At 35.7% G+C, this 16,980-nt stretch overlaps 2 protein-coding genes across 5 annotated transcripts; one reads left to right on the top strand and one right to left on the bottom strand.

Moving 5' to 3' along the window:
* The first annotated feature begins 9,527 nt into the window (after positions 1 to 9,527).
* LOC126602569 (E3 ubiquitin-protein ligase RING1-like) lies at positions 9,528 to 11,906 on the top strand. 4 transcript variants are annotated; one of them, XR_007616156.1, is made up of 4 exons: positions 9,531 to 10,201; positions 10,554 to 11,219; positions 11,455 to 11,581; positions 11,669 to 11,906. XR_007616156.1 is itself a non-coding variant. In XM_050269470.1 (3 exons), exons 1-3 carry the CDS (start codon positions 9,841 to 9,843, stop codon positions 11,487 to 11,489), a joined length of 1,056 nt encoding a protein of 351 aa, XP_050125427.1. In that variant the 5' UTR covers positions 9,528 to 9,840; the 3' UTR covers positions 11,490 to 11,906. The 4 variants fall into 4 exon arrangements, 2 of the variants coding, with proteins under 2 accessions (XP_050125427.1, XP_050125426.1); XR_007616155.1 differs by having other exon boundaries at positions 11,666 to 11,906; XM_050269470.1 differs by having other exon boundaries at positions 9,528 to 10,195; positions 11,455 to 11,906.
* Positions 11,907 to 11,967: 61 nt separating this feature from the next.
* On the bottom strand, positions 11,968 to 16,614 carry LOC126602572 (uncharacterized). Its single transcript, XM_050269471.1, has 12 exons — positions 16,448 to 16,614; positions 15,841 to 15,900; positions 15,689 to 15,742; positions 15,501 to 15,561; positions 15,251 to 15,327; positions 15,065 to 15,114; positions 14,583 to 14,665; positions 13,197 to 13,267; positions 12,963 to 13,119; positions 12,558 to 12,697; positions 12,383 to 12,481; positions 11,968 to 12,208 (listed from the first exon to the last, which is right to left on the bottom strand). Exons 1-12 carry the CDS (start codon positions 16,484 to 16,486, stop codon positions 12,134 to 12,136), a joined length of 966 nt encoding a protein of 321 aa, XP_050125428.1. The 5' UTR covers positions 16,487 to 16,614; the 3' UTR covers positions 11,968 to 12,133.
* Positions 16,615 to 16,980: the final 366 nt, after the last annotated feature.

Raw genomic sequence — 16,980 nt, 5'->3', positions numbered from 1 at the left:
ATGGACTTATGATGATTTTGAATCATTAAGTGATAAACCACTTAACGAGACGGAAACTAGGCAAGGACTTCACCTTTGTTTCCCTATCCTAATCGTTCACTAAGTTTATTGTAAACTATATAGTGAACAATAAACCACATGCTCTCCAAAATTGTTTGATGTGTATAACACAATTGAAAAAGGTTTCAAGAGAGATAGTGAGAGTTTAGGGACCATGACTAATGTAGTCAAAGGTGAAAGTCAAATAAAGAAGATAAATAACTCCAAGGGAACAAACTTTCTTTATGAAAGGATGGATATTGGAAGGGGTATTTGCAAGAAATGTCTTGCAAGTGTCAAGGACACACCTTTCGAAGGTGTTGTAAAATATTCTTGAAATAGTTCAAAACAGTTGGTTCTTCTACTTGAATGCATGATTCCGTATTAGTAACAAAGTTTTACAATCGTTGTAAAAGTGTGACTAATAAGAAGTAGAAGATATATGAGAGAAGAGAAGGTGCTTCACATTCGGAAAAGTGAATCAAATGTAGATCTCTGCGAAAGCAGATGGTACTTACTTCCTCATATGAACTACCAAAGAAATTGGAAAAACATAGATTGTCTTTGTATTCCAATTTTAAGGAACTAAATTCCGTCACTATGTGAAATGGATAAATGTTTTGTTTGACAAAACAATGTTCTTTATTAATCAATGATTAGATTATGGTAATCTAATTTATTATCTCTGTAGTAGAGATAATATGGTGGTGTTAACTGTTTAGAAAATAATGATGCTTAAAACCCAAAAGGTTGCAAGATAGTGACTAATCCCAACTAAAGTTGTGATACCTCTAAAACATAAAATATGAGTTGGTAAAAGATGGATGCTTTGGATCGTTAGATCCGGATCCAATACCTTCTTGTTAAAATTGTATGGAGGCGAAATGTTCGAATCTTTATTCTTTTGGAAAGAAGAAAGAATCACAAAGTTGTTGAGGGTAATTCACTTAGATGTTAGTGGCACTTGTCCACAAACATAATACTACTCATGTTGGATAACATTCACCGAAGATCACTCTTGGTTGGACTATAGTTTATTTTGAATAAACACAAGTCCGAATACTTTGCAAAATGTTTCAAAGAATTCAAGTAATGTAAGTTGATGAGTAAGACATCTAAAGTATTTACCTCCTTAGATTTGATCCAAGGAAAGATAACACTTTAGATAAGTTTCCTTGAAAGATATCAAGGAAAATAGCATCATAAGATAATGTATTTCTCCATTAGGAGAAGAACGAACTTGAATAAGATTTAGTTCGTTAGATGTTATCTATTACCCATATATGGGATATATACTTCTAAAAACAATATGATTGTCAATGAGAAGATCTTCCAATATTTTCATGACTCCATAAGATGTAGTTGGAAAGAAAGACAAATCTTAAGCATGTTAAAGATTTGGGGTTGTGTGCTAACAAGCAATATTTGTTTGATAATAATCTTGTAGGATATCCTTAAAATAACTTTTGGATATCGCTTCTATAAACCAACTAACAAATGTTGTTTTGTTGGGTAGTTCATTGTAATTCTACAATGTGATTTGCCTAAAAGCAAATGAACGAGAGATAGAACTCAAAGAATGGGTTCTTTGAGAGACAAGAAAGTAATCAACAAATATAACAACCTAGTTCCTATACCACAAGCTCCAAGGTAGTCGATAAGGATTTATAAACCGTCTCAGTTGAATGGTTTTGAACTTTATGACTATGTCATAGAGTTGCACCTCTTAATTCGAAAGAAATAAGAATGAAAATCCTTATAACTACATTGAGTGCATATACGATATATACTCAAGGAAATGGTAAAGTACCATTTGACTCGAAATAATGAAACCTTCATAGCTAATTGGTAGCTTAAGCTGACTACAATCAAAGAGAATGGTTAACTTTAAAGGAACCATTTTTGACGTAGTCTTAGTTTCAATTAATTCGAAGATTGTTAGCTACAACTAAATGGTGATTCAATGTTTTGACATAATATGGGTTTCCGAAACCATTATTAAGATAGTCTTGATAATATATGTCTAAAACTATGAATCACAAGACATGAAAGTTGTAGAGATCCATCCATCATGGATCTTAGCAAGTTAGTGGGAGCTATTTGCATTTTATGAGAAAAATGATCAAATCGTTTGATTTCTCATAAAGATGTAAATGAATCTTTTGTTTACTAGTTTTACAAAAGATTAGTGGGAGTTAATCATGTTCCTAAAAATTTAAATATATATGATATATTAATTTTGGAAATGAAAAGAATACTTCTTCGTTAAAGTTATGACTTTAAGCATTCTATAAACGATAGAATGTATATGGGAGATATAGTCTATATACATGGGATGGAAATCTATAATGATATATTTCATGATATAATTGGATTATATCAATGCCTAATAATAGACAATGGATGCTAGGAAGTTTCTCATATGATGATAAACTTCAATATGAAGGACGATTCTAGTGAGACTAGCAAGTTGCCCTTCTCAAAGGGAATGTACCCTTTGACTCCCAAAGAAATAATGCGTAAATTGAATCCTTTATGCATATGCAGAAAGGTGATTTATGTATTTCATATTGTATGAAAAACATTGATATGAGTTGTACCTAGAACGGTACAAGACGATATCAATGCAAGCCCAGGATCAGAACCATGGCAACTGTCAAGTGAGTCCTTAAGTATTTAAGAAATACTAAAGGATAAATTCCTCAAAGAATGAGGAAGAATCAAAGTAACGTAATGGAAGCGTAAATGTATTAGATTATGAATCTAATCCATCATTGGATGTTTCTTCATTATGAATGAAGAGATAAACGAATATCTCTTTATTATGACTAAAGAGATATTTGGATGGAAACATTAAAGTAATGACTTTAGTGTGTTCCATTATGAATGCAAGATATATTGCCATATAGAAGTTTACAACAATGTTGTTTGGATGGGAAAGTTCATTTATGAACTCTCTATTCGGTTCCAACTAGAAAGTGTATGACACTAATGGGGCGATAGCTCAAGCCTGGGAATCAAGGTCTCATCAAGATCCGAACACAAATGAGAGACTGAACCACATGATTGAGAATCATGTATAATGGTGACGTCGGTATTCTCAAGGTTGCTTCTATGGATAACACATATAGATATCCACTGTCTAGGCCTACTATTCAGCCATTTATGAAATGACTACAGAAGAGATATCATCATTGATGATCAAGCTGATTGGCTCTAGTGCAAGTGGGAGATTGTTGGAAATGTGCCCTAAAGCCAATCATGTGATGATACTTTACGGACATTTCACATGTTAAACTAATCTAGTTTAACATATAAAGGGCATAGATTATTGTTTGAGCCGTCTCATATAAATGTTATATGCTTAAACGATAAAGTCCAAGGAATATGTGATTGGGAGAATGTAATCTAATGAAGTTAGATTCTTGAGACCATTCTTTCGTAGACACATCCTAAACGTTCCTGATCATAGGATTGCCAATTGGGCATTGACAGTCCGTCAAGATCGGTACGTACTATGTCTTCTCTCAGGGAGAGTGATTAGTCTCGAATCATTGGTGTGTGTGACATCAAGACAAGTACGGTAGGTGCTCAATAGAGAATGAGTTCACTGAACGCGATCAACGAAGAGTTCTCATATTCCATGTCACATGAGAACTCATGGTTGGGATAATGCAAAGTAGTCCTTTGACCTGAGGCATCATAGTTGTCTTGTGGTTAAGACCTTGATCTTTGATTATGTCAAAGTCATCCCACCAGGAGGGTGTCCACGGCATCGTTGGGGTCAAGCCGCTTAGCTATGGAGACAAGTGAATGCGCAACAAGGGATCTCTAACCTTCAAACCGTTTGAGGGAGAATACTCTCTGATATGATTTGAATCTCTGGCCAGAGTATGAATGAGATTTGGGAATGTGTTCCTAATCACATTCAAGGTAATCATATAAGCACAAGACACACATTGGATAGTAGACATGAGAAAATAAACTATCAAACCAAACAATGTGGTCAAGAGTATTAGATTAGAGAAAGACCGTATTGCATTTGTAATCCCAGACTGAATAGGTTCTCCACCTCTTCTGATTAGCTTGGGTAACCATGACATACGGCTAGGTGTCACTCATGGTTTGTGGAAGCCCTAAACGTGTGTAATCACTAAAGGGAGAATTGAAAATAGTTTCAATTCACAATCGATGTAAAATGGTTTTAATCGCCCACTACCTCGCTAAAAGGAACCTAATGGATCGTACACCGTGTAAGGTAGAGATGGACGAAATAAATGAAATGAGTAAGATTAATTGAATGGTTTAATTATTTATGGCAAGGATTAATTAATATGTTAATTAATCAAACGAATAAGTTCGTTAAAGACCACGGGATAGTTTTGGACCTTAAGGCCCAATGGGCTTCGAACGTCAAGCCCATTAACTTAAGTTGTATGACAATTTAATGAATAAAGATTCATTAAAGCCCAAAAGCCCAAAAATCCCTAAATGGCCGGCCATAAGGAATGAATTAGGGTTTTGGTTATTTAGGTCACTTAAAGAAGTGACTATATAAATGACTTTATAGCCAAATATTCATTAAGTGAAATAAGGGTTTATTTTTGGGGAAAATGGGTGAGAATTGTCTCTCCATTTTCTCTCTAAAGAGGCCAACACCTTGGAGGTGATTAGCTAGTCATCTAATCCTCCAAGGTCACTCATTCATCATCCAATCTCTCCTTGGTGTAGAGACTTAGAGGTTCTCAATTTTGGGAACTTGGAGAACCTATTCTTCCATCCAAATCCATGGATCTAAGAAGCAAGGAATGAAGGCCCTATCTCTTTGGGTGATTAGCCTTTGCTTATGCAAAGAGGAATCTACAAAGGTATTAATTTCAACTCACTTTGTTTTGAGTTGATTATTGGTTCACCAATCTACTAGGCTTTGAATTTCATGGGTAAATGTTTTGTTTTTGAGTGCATGTAAGCATGATTCCGCCTTTAATTGTTAATTGCATGCTATATGATGTTGCTCAAATGAACATGTTTTTCAAAATAATTCCTTCACTTAGGGGCCCGACGTCCTAGTCGGTACACTTCCGGCCAAGGATTGGCTCTAATACCATTTGTCATATATGGGCCCGCTCCATCACCGTAGCACGATATTGTACGCTTTGGGCTTACCATTCCCTTACGGTTTTGTTTTTGGGAACTCACGAGCAACTTCCAAGTGGATCACCCATCTTGAGAATGCTCTGACCTCCTTCTCGCTTAACTTTGGAGTTCCTACGGAACCCGAAGCCAGTGAGCTTTCAAAAGGCCTCGTGCTAGATAGGGATGAGAATATATATTTAAGAATCACTCCCCTGGACGATGTGGGATGTTATACTTCACTGAGTGAATTAAATGGGTTGGGTGCTGACGCATTTTTTTAGGGGTGAAGTTGCTCTAAGGCATTGATCTCTACGAGTGGGTTAGTACGTATATAAAATTAGAGAGTTACTAGACCCACCTCATTGTCTTATTTTCCCACCCACATTATAATCTCATCCACCTTAAAAAGTTAAAAAATTAAAATGCTATTTTCTCACCCACTATTATTCCCAAAATAACCTTTAATATATATGTACATATGAAATTATAAAATTGTCTCTTAAAAACTATAACAAATAATATGTAAATGAAAACCATTAAGGTTTACAAATTCAAATGGAAACAACAGAGGTATCCAAATTCAAAAGAATTCGAAGACGACAAATTTAAAAATACGATGGACAAATTCAAATAACCTACACACAAATTATTCTTCTACCTTTTCAATGGAAACATAATATTCTACCTCTTCTGTAGAAGCGTCATTTTCTACCTGTTCAATGAAAAAGTCATCTTCTAAGTCCATTGCTATTTTTTTTTACTTTCTCTAAATAAAAGGAGATGAAAATATGAGTTAGGGTTTAAGGTAGACAAATTGTCTCCCATGCCCAACCTTTTTTTTTTTTTTAATTAAGCAAAACAAGATAATTAATGTCATTATCGGTCTTTTTGTAAATAGACAAATTTGTAATTAAAAAATTCATTAAAAAGTGGGTAAGAAGATATGACATTAACGTGAGAATAACATTACTCTAAAATTTTCACAATGGACTTTAGTGATTTTTAAGGAAAATTATTATTTGATTGAGTAATGCTACAATTAATTGTATTTACTTTTTTAGTTCTCTTCAGTAAAACACAATTATCAATAAAAAAAATATTATAGAATGCTAGCAGCCGCAACGACGCAACTTATCAACCCAACCAACCACCATCCACACCGCTTGTTCCGCCATCGGCATCACCGGCGACTCCCAAGCACATCAACCTTCTCCTCCCTGCCGCAACACTCCACTCTCTCGATAAAATCATCAACCTCTAAACCCTGGTTTTATTCTTTCCATCGTAACTCAATCATCTTTTCCATCAAAAAATTTCCCAAACGTTAAAAAACCCAATTTCAATTCATCAAAACCTTTTACTTCTACAATGGTAACTTTTTTTCCTGAGAAACTCAGAGCCCAAAACAAGGGCGGAGTCAGGATTTTTTTCTTGGGTGGGCTAGTTGAAAATAGTACCATAAAATCATATGTTTATTTTTTTGCTTATATAAAATATATAATAATCAATATAAAAGAACAACAATATAATATAAACTATTCTCAAAATTATAACCCTAACCGATAAATTCAAGGACCATATAAATAATTAACCTACTAATTAAATCAAGAACAAGTAAATAAAGAGATTAAGAACGTACCAAAGGTGACATTCATTGAAAAATTGCAACGGAAAGTCAGGAATTGCAGAGATAGGGATTTAATTGTGTATTTAAAGAACTTATTAATCTTTTCTTGAGTAAGAAGCACAGAGGCTAAATTACATAGGGTAAATGGTCGTTTTCTTTAAAGAATAGAGTAAAGGGGGACTGGAGATAAAACTAATTTATAATTTTTAGCATAAAACTATTATTTATTACCTCTCCTCTACTAAATATACATTAAATAATAATATGTATTGAAATTGAGTAGGCTATAAGCATGAGTTTACAAAAGAATAGATCTATTCACAAACCCATTTTTACTTCCAACACAGCCTTATTAATATTTTGTCAGTGATCATTTTCAATTCATTCGATCTAAATAACCGACAATTAAGAGAAGTGTGTAAGAAGTAAAAATAAGTACACAAATAACACTACCCTTATAGAAAACCTCCCTGGGCTACAGCCCACCTTAGCCTTGTGGGTGGCTACGCCATTGGCCCAAAAGTCTAATTTCTATGTACTCTGAGATAAAGAAAGATAGAAAGAAAGAGAATTGAAAAAAAGGGAAACAAAAAGAGGCGAGAAAATTATGTGAAGGCCTTAATAATTAATACAAGAAAACTGGGTGTTCAAAGAAAATGAAAAATGGGTGTTCAGAGAAAATTATGTGGAACCATATTTTTATCTTTCCTGGATATTATTTACTACATCTTTATTTGTCATTTTTCATTAAAATTAAAGTTTTTTTTATACCTTTCGTTAATTTTCCTTAAAAAACAATAGTGTTCAAGGACTAAAATTGGATGTACACAAAACCTCCCTAAAATAAACATAAAACATAAAACAATAGGCCCAAACAATAAAAATTCCATGTTCCCTTCAAATTTATAGATTGACTACAATACTATGGAAAAAAAAAAGATAAATTAAAGTCACTACTTATATGTATTTAATACAATCATTATCTGACCGTCAAATTTAAGAATGAAAATTTTGTGCATCAATTCCATGGATGCACCATCTTATTCATACATACCATACAAATTTCATAATCGAAATTGTTCATTTTCTTAATCATTATCTTCTAAGAATCATTTATGTACTCAATCAAACCAAAAATTGTTTACTTATTTATACTTATTTATAAGTTGTCTATTTATTTGATACATATAAATTGACTTAACAATATCAAATTTAATGGATTTCTTACATAGATGATATTTGAACAATGATTAACAAAAAAAAAAACTGTCCTAATTATGAAATATGTAAAAAATGACCAGTTTTAATGAAAAATGCTTCTCTAATTTTTTTTTAACCAAAAGCACTTCAATAACTTTATTTAATAAAGAATTCACAAGTTTCATACATCAACCCAAAACCCTAATATTGTTATCATCACCTTAATTTCATTCCATATAATCCTCCTAGTTGCACTTATATTCGTTCGTATAGTTAGTGCCCTTGAATAATAATTATCATAACAAAAATTATGAGTATAATATATGTATGTATAGGTGTTTGGGCCCAAAATGATAATTTGGGCCGAGCTTAGAGTCGCTCTCGGCCCAGTGACCTTCATTTGGAATTTTGTTATGGGCCTTTGTTAATCATCATGGGCCATCTAGTTAGGATTGGCCAAATTATATTCCGAGGAGGGTTAATTCGGATAAAGATGAAATAATCGAAACCTAGTACAACGAGGAGTCTTGAGGCTAATGACGCTAAGAGTTGGGGATGAATCTTGTTTGATAAAAGAGCTTGGTTCAAGGTCCTAGTGGGATTATTGGCCGAGACCGAGTCAAATTAGGATGAGGAGTTCTAATCCGAGTACGATTATAGCTCAGCTGTGAAGGAATTTGCTAGTATAAATAGAGAAGGGAGTGCATCATTCAAGCCCCTCCAATTCAACACACAAACTACCCTGCGCAAACCCTCGCTCTATGCGAAACCTCTCAAAAACCTTGAGATTTTTATTTTCCTTTTCCCACCACACATCTTCGGTTTGGATAAACATCACTGTGAAGGCAACCAGTGACATCTTCAGTTTGGATAAACAACACTGTTGTCATAGAGTCAGCCGATCGCGGAGTACATTCAATTTGGATAAACAACATTGCTTCGAAGTCGACTGATTACCTATCCAAATCTCAGTCAACAAGGATTTTCGAGTCCTTGTTGGTAGATGTCATCTCATTAGCCTTCTCGGTGAAGTGAGGTATTACCAGGTTACTACATTCGGCACATTGAAAGTCGAATCTGATATTGAATTTCGCAAAACTAGCAGCTTTGTCTTCAGGCTCTAGAATCTGAAGGCCAAGACGTGTTCCTTCCTCGGCCACAGTCGCAAGATCAAGAAGTCAGCAGCGTGCTCTACGCAACATCAATACATTTTACTCCCTGGCCAAGCTCAGACGTTGAGTTGGCAAGCCCCACATATAACCGAATGACGTAGTTAACTCATTAGTTACTATGCATGCGCGCCACGTAGGCTTAATAGTTTTTTAAGGTCAACAATAGGTCTTATAAATGTATTATATTATATATATTAGGTACAAAGTTTTTGTGTTGGATTTTGTCCTAAGCAATAATTAAACAAAGTTATTAAAATGTTTTTGGTTAAGATTCAAAGTTTTGAACCCTTTTTCATTAGTTTTCTTAAATATACGTTAACCGCAAACGAATGAACAAGGTAGCGCAGCCATAGGGTGGATGCAATGTTTCTCCATCAAGAATATACTCTCGGACTACGAAACCTCATATGTTTCATTGCATGCATGCATGTTACCCAATAGCTCACTCATCCCTTTCTTTGTCAAAACGAAATGGTGTGAAACCCTACAAACCCACAAAGGAAACTTTAGATACAAACCAGAATGCAGAAATAGAAAGAAAGAGGATTGCTTTGTGTACCCCAAAAGCCATTCTTTGTTTTCTCTTCCATCATTTCTCCATCATTGTAATAAAACCCTAAACATGGATCGGAATCGTCAATATTTTTCAAGCTCCCAAAACTAAACATGTCATCGAGTCCAACTCGTTCGAGAGACATTAACATTGACGATGGCACCACATCACCGTACCAGCTCTACTGGTGCTACCACTGCAATCGGACGGTGCGGATTGCCTCCAACAGCCCATCAGAGATAGTCTGCCCTCGTTGTTTCGGGCAGTTTCTCTCCGAGATTGACATGTCGATTAGGCCTAGACTGCTCGTAGACTACACCAGTTTCGATCCATCCCCAGAAGCTCGTCTGCTCGAAGCACTTTCCCTCATGTTCGAACCGTTCACGAGACCTTTTAACCGTGAATTATTTGACCCAGAGGCTGATCCCGGAGGACGACGCCACCATGAGCATGAGGGCGGGGGAACAGGTATAGGTACGTGCTCTTGAATTTTGAGAGTTAATTTATAGTTATATATTTCTATCGATGTTTTGAATACCGACCAAATATAGCCAACGCCAACAAATTCAATGGTAATCATTAACTATGAAAATCTTGCTCCATCAATAATTTTTTTGACGGCTTAAACCCAACGAGTCATTCCTTCTTGCTGGCAAATTAAATTTTGACACATATGTGTAAAGTTCTTTTGTTTTATTGTTTGAATGAAATATTTTGGTATGTGCAATTAATAATGATGTTTCGGCTCCTACCGTTTAAGAAGCTAAACAGTCCATATGAATTTGCAATACGTTTCTCTGATATTTGATACATTGCTTTGGAACAGAACCTGAAGTTCGAGATTTGTGGACAAACAGGAGACGGCGGCGGCGGCGCAACCGTAGCTTTGATGGTGGAGAAAACTGGGAACTGGAACCCGAACCCCGTACACGAAACCGTCCCAGGACTTGGACTGTTGTCCGACCCGTCGATGATCCTTATAATCCGGTGGGACCCACTTCCCAAACGCCTGAAAACCCAATACTACCTGTTCCACGTGGAGTCGATCTAGGAAACTACTTTTTCGGGCCGGGCTTTCAAGGACTGATCGAGGAATTAACTCAAAACGACAGGCCCGGCCCGCCTCCACTACCCGAATCCGCAATCAACGCCATACCCACTGTGGAAATAAGCGAGGCCCATTTGATCAACGACTCTTGCTGCCCAATTTGCATGGAGGAGTTTAAGGTTGGTGGAGCGGCGAGGGAGTTGCCATGCAATCACATATTCCACAGCGAATGTATTATTCCGTGGCTGAGGCTTCACAACTCTTGCCCGGTCTGCAGGGTCGAGATTCCGGTACCTGGTGGTGTATTGGACGAGTCGGAGGGCTCGAATAGTGGAGGAGAGAGGCGTGGAAGGCGGAGTCGGTTGGGATCATTGTGGCCATCTCGAGCAAGGTATCGTCGAATGGAGCGACAAGGTGGTAATGCTACTTCTACCTCTGGAGCTGGTTAGTGTTAAATCATTACTTGTCTTATTTTATAAATTAAAAAAGGATTATGAAGTTATGAATTTTATACATAATTGTGATAACAGTGATTGATTTGTATTCCATATATTTTTACTATTGCAACTTCAATTTCTTCGAGTTAATAACCATTTCGTTTAGTGACATTCATCTCGTACTCTGTTCACCCGACGACGTGAACTATTTCGTTTAGTAATAACTCTGTATTTTGATGCAGGTGATCCATGGTGGAGTTCTTGCACTATTCTTTAGCCCTTAATATGGCTGTTAATTACACCAGACGCCATTACGCTGGCTATTATTCCTCTGCATCCCTCTATCATACGCTCATTTCTATCTCTAAGGTAAGCAGGAAATTATAACACAGAAAGCTTGATCAAAATTTGATTCAAAGCTGTTCGTGTTTTAACCGTAATGACATTCTGCAGCAGCAATCTGGTCCTTCAGATCACAATCAGCACTCAACGCCGCAGCAAAACCTTAAACCTTCCACCAAAATACTGTTTCTAATGTTCCGATACTATTTGTCGGATACTGTTAATGTCTTATGCTTATGTAAATAATTGTATGTACATAAACACTTAATCATAAATTCCTACAGATAAGCCGTTCTGTAATCGGAAGACAACATACCGATGAGCCGGAGTAATAAGTCAAATGCATTAGCCAGATTTTGTTGCCAGCATTCATTAATCGTAAACACGAAAAGAAGCATAAACGAAAACAGTAATTTTAGAAAGGAAGCATCTTATAATGTTTAAATGGTCACGTACCTGTTTTATCAAATGCAGAAAAGTGATCAAAATATAGCAGAGCATAAAATTGATACAAACTTGGAACAACTTGATTCTGCACTCTCTTGCGATGGAGAAGAGGAGAAAGAACTCAAACACTCGTCAATACGTACGGTGTGGATGGTGGTGCTTGCCAGCAGAAAACCCTTCGGTATATGCGGTGGATTTAAATATCATCTGCAATAAGAATGATCTCGTGATTACGAATTCGAACAATTGTTTCAAAATCTTCAGAGAAGATGTACACTAATGAGTAATGACGGTAATGAACATACACACTAATAGCTCTTTAATAACTAAATAATAAATGCTTCATGATCAAACATTCAACCAGAAGTGTAAAACACTTACAAGGGTTCTCTCGAAATCTTCTCGAAGTCGGCTTCTGATACTATCTGATACCTTAGTTCCCAATTGTCCTTCATGTTTCTTAATAGTCTCCTCAGTGATCTGTATGACTTGACTTCATGAGCCGACTAAACTAATGTTAAAGTTGAAACTGGAGAGAAGCGTTTATTGTACTAACCTCTGAAAGCAATAGAGAAGATGTTCTATCGAGTAAATCTTCAACCAAACTTCCAACATCTGCTACGGTCTTCGACACATTCACACCATTGACCTGTTTGTCCTTGGCACTTTTTGCACTACTGGATGGCTTAGAAGAGACTGCATCATGAAAGAATATTTTCTTGGTTAACGAGAATAAAAACAGGAAGGCCCCACATCGACAATCCCCAAACAAGAAAAATCCTAATCTCTCTCTGAAAAATTAACCATAAACGAGCTAGTTAATTGTAGAAAGTACCATAACATCATTGCAACTTATGAGGACGAAAATTACTTATCACAGAACTATATTAGGAAAATTTATCGTGGAATCAACTCTCTATTTATATTTATCTGCACTGAGTTCACTTTCACATAATAGTACCTGTACTTGCTGTTGATTTGTTAGAGACAGAAACTTGAATTTCTGCATGACCTTTAGAGGAAGCTGCTGGTTGTGGAGGGTCTGGCAACACAGTGGAACCAGACGGAACAAAGCATGCAAGATCAGGTGGTTGATCCTTTCCAACCGATGGGTTAGCCTGCATGAGACAAATAAGGTTTGACAAAATGGTCTAGTGTTCCTTGAACTTTGGTTGACAAACTTAATTTTCATTACCTCCAAGTCAACATATGAGGGGTCTCTCCCAATTGATTTTAGAAACTTGTCAAGATCATGGGTACTAAGTGCTGGAAACAGAAAATATTGACAAGGTTCACGGGTGAACTCATTGAGAACAATAACATACAAAAATACGTATAGCGATTGCAGTACACAATTTTTAACTAAGATGCAGAGGGACATGATTATAAACTAGTCAATAAAAGATACATGAAAATTGAAAAATCTTGACAAACAACACAGCTTTTTTGACTAAGAAACTAAAATCTTGACACAACATATAATGGTAGCAATGTAAATTCCTTTTAAGGATGAAAATCATAAATCAAGTACGAATTTATTCAGTTGCAGAATAGACAAGATATTACAAACAAAAAAAATCCATTACAGAGAATCTAAAGGCTCATGTCTGGCAGGCACAAACACAAAATCCATTATTGAAATATAAAATGTTAGTTCACATATTTTAAGGGGTGTGATATCCACACACCCCATTTTACTTCTCACACACCTTTTTAATTTTTGGCCGTCGGATCGGATGAATTGAAGAAGATCAACGGACATAAATTATCAAGGGGTGTGAGAAGTAAAATGGGGTGTGTGGATAGCACACCCCTATTTTAAGAGTTTTAGAAAATTGAAATTCTCTAGATGAGAAAGCGAGGGGTAATATTCTTCTATCTTATTCTTCTCAAAAAAAAAAATTCTTCTATCTTGATTTATTTTAGATCATTCGCAACATTTTCCAACATTTTCCAATTCCTTACACTAAAGCTGCCAAAATATCAATGCATGTCCAACTCAAGAGCCTTATCATTCGCGGTGCTTTCTTAACATTGTTCAATAACTTAGTAACAAGATGTCTGGTCTTATTATTCCAGAAACTCTCAACAATTGATGCCTGATTAAACACACTAATCCACAGAAACACAACCGTGCATGCATACAATCAGATGCACACCTGTATAGTCTTCATTGACAATATATCACTAAACTTATAGCGTAACACTGATTCTGTATACCGTTCCAAAGACATTATTGTTCAACCAAGTAAAGTAATATGATAAGAAAAGCAGAGACTTTACAATTGAAAGTGGTGATTCATTGCCTATAATATTCCAAACATATCCCAAATGACAACAATTTCTCAAGGTAATTGTGAGCAATTAACTTGTAACATTATGCTCATGCTATACCCACGAGAACACACATTCTATATAAGACTATACAGATAACAGTCATGTTTGAGGTTTATAAAACTGACGAATCCACAGCTAAACTATTAAGCAACATAAAACCTCAGGAGAATTTTAAGTACACACAGAATTTTCAACAGAAGAGACAAATATATCATTTCCTATCATTGAAACACTTATCACTTACAGATTGACATGTCATTCGACAAAGGGTGGAAGAAGCACCGCTCCTGACTTCTAAATTTTTGATCCAACAACAGAGAGACATGGCTTCATGAAAAGAAAAGGCAGAATAAGCGTAAGAGAATTCACAGAAGAAAAATACATATGAAAGGAAAAGGATTACAGTATCAAAATGTACAGGCTAAACAACATGAATTCTGGTGAAAATATAATTGTTTCCACCAGCTAAAAAGGATGGTGACAATTTATTTTTCTGTAACATCAAAATGGTCAGAACTATTCAGTTGGTTGTTGATCAAATGTGAAAAACATAGGGTAAAGAGCATCAATCAAATGATAAGGAGTAACTGATTTAAATCATTTCAAAAGATAAGTAAAGTAATTAAGTTCGAGGGAATGAGTAACTACTTATAACGCATGATTAGAAAATTAAGAAAACCAATTATTTATTTGAATATCTTAACTAAATAAAAGAGAAATGTATACCGTGCAGATTCATTCACCACAGAAAATGGAGTAACACATCCCAGAGGCACCTTGCAACAAGAAACAGAATCAGAATCAGAAAGGTCACATATACAACATTTTTTAAAATAGCATAATCTCTTTTGTATTTTTTTAAAACATATGAAATATAGTCCATCAGTATACAGAGTAGTAGCATATGCCAACCTGAAGTATTTCTCCAAGTGCTTCTTCAGGAGCCATTCTCAAGCCACCTTTTCCCAAACCAAGCCTCACAGATAGAACTGCTCAGCTTTCAAGTTGTGGATAAAACTCATAAGTATTCATACAAACTCCAAAATTCCAAACAATACATAAAGCAAGAACGATTTACATGGCAGCTCAAAACCCACTCATTTGTGACGTTTCAAAACGCTAATACATAACAGAGTGACCAGAATTAGGAGTGCATGCATACCTTTCAGATCTACTTTAGTATCTGCCAAAGCGGAAACAATGTAGAACCTACTTTTCTTGTCCTGCATTGATAAAAGAAAAAGCAGCTACATGGTGAAAAAATGGGAAAATTAAAAAATTAAAAAAAAACTGCAGAATTTAGTATTATGCAATGTGAATGCTGTTTCCGAAACTGCCAGAATACGATACCTTCAGGAATAAATTTTTACTTAGTCCACCTCCCAGATGTCCAACATATTTGGCCTGATGAAAAAAAACATATTCTTGCTTCAGGACATCCATCTAATCAACAAAAAAAGATAGAACATAACTTATTCCCATATTCTTCTATCTTCTTTTACCTGAGCTTCAACTGTCAGAACAACAGGATGTTCATGGTGGGAAAAATCGACTTGTAGCTCCTAATAAAGCCAACAGAATAGGTTAGTTTCAGGAAATTAAAGAGATGCATCAGTAAAATACATACAAGGGGAAAAACACATACAAGTTTTATACAAAAACACATACAAGGGGAAAAAAATACCCTATGCTATCCATTTGTCGTGTTCTAATTGATTCTTAGTTTAGAATTCCTTAGGTGCCCTTCTCCCATAAATCATTAGAATACTTCTCTAAGGCATTGGGTTTGAAGTGTTTTTCGCTTAAGTGTAATGTCATCGAGGGTTTATAGAATAGTTGCTGCACCAAGAATTACGAAAGACCTTCAATCAACAACAAGTATATATAGATACCACTCCAAGCTATAGATTTGTTATGATGGTTAAAGAAAGGCATGAATTGTCATAACAACTTTCAATACTCTTCACAAACAAAGAATACCCAGATCACATAAAACATAAAGAATCGAAATTTCCCTAGAATTTTGAATTCTGACACAAAACAAAGAAAGCCCAGATCAAATTTAATAGCAAGCAACTGTTCTTTGGAGAGAGAGAGAGAAGGTGACACCTTTAAGCGGGCAAGCAACTGTTCCTTGGAGAGACCCATGAGTGCTTCGGTACTTGTTTTGCAGAGGCAGAGGCAATACTGGAAGAGTGGGGGCAGACAGAAGACGGCGAGGAGACGCAGAACCGGATTGTGTGCTTCAATTTGGAGGCTTTCTTCTCTCTTTCGGAACCCGAGAAAGTAATTTGGTGCTCTTCTACTCGGGCATCCAAATTTTCTAATCAAATGGGTTCTAGAGTTGGATCAGATTTTAGGCCTCATAAACAAGTGATGGGCGTTTCTCTAACAGAAATGATATCATCTATTTGGAAAACATAGCCCACAGAGGCTGAGTCAAACTCGGCCCATTGGTGATTGGGAGTGACTGAGTTTCATAGAAAAATGATTTTCGCATACTCGTTGTTTTTTTAGGTACATTTCTTCTTTTTTGACTTATTCAATTTAAAGGATAAAAATTAAACCTAGCAAACAAGTACCCAATGACGGTATGTACCCATTTATTTTAATACTGCTATAGTAAGCTGAATTACACAATA

This window comes from Malus sylvestris, chromosome 15 (genome assembly GCF_916048215.2).
Source record: "Malus sylvestris chromosome 15, drMalSylv7.2, whole genome shotgun sequence".
In the NCBI taxonomy this organism is placed as follows: Eukaryota; Viridiplantae; Streptophyta; class Magnoliopsida; order Rosales; family Rosaceae; genus Malus; species Malus sylvestris.
This window is presented reverse-complemented; position numbering and strand designations above follow the sequence as displayed.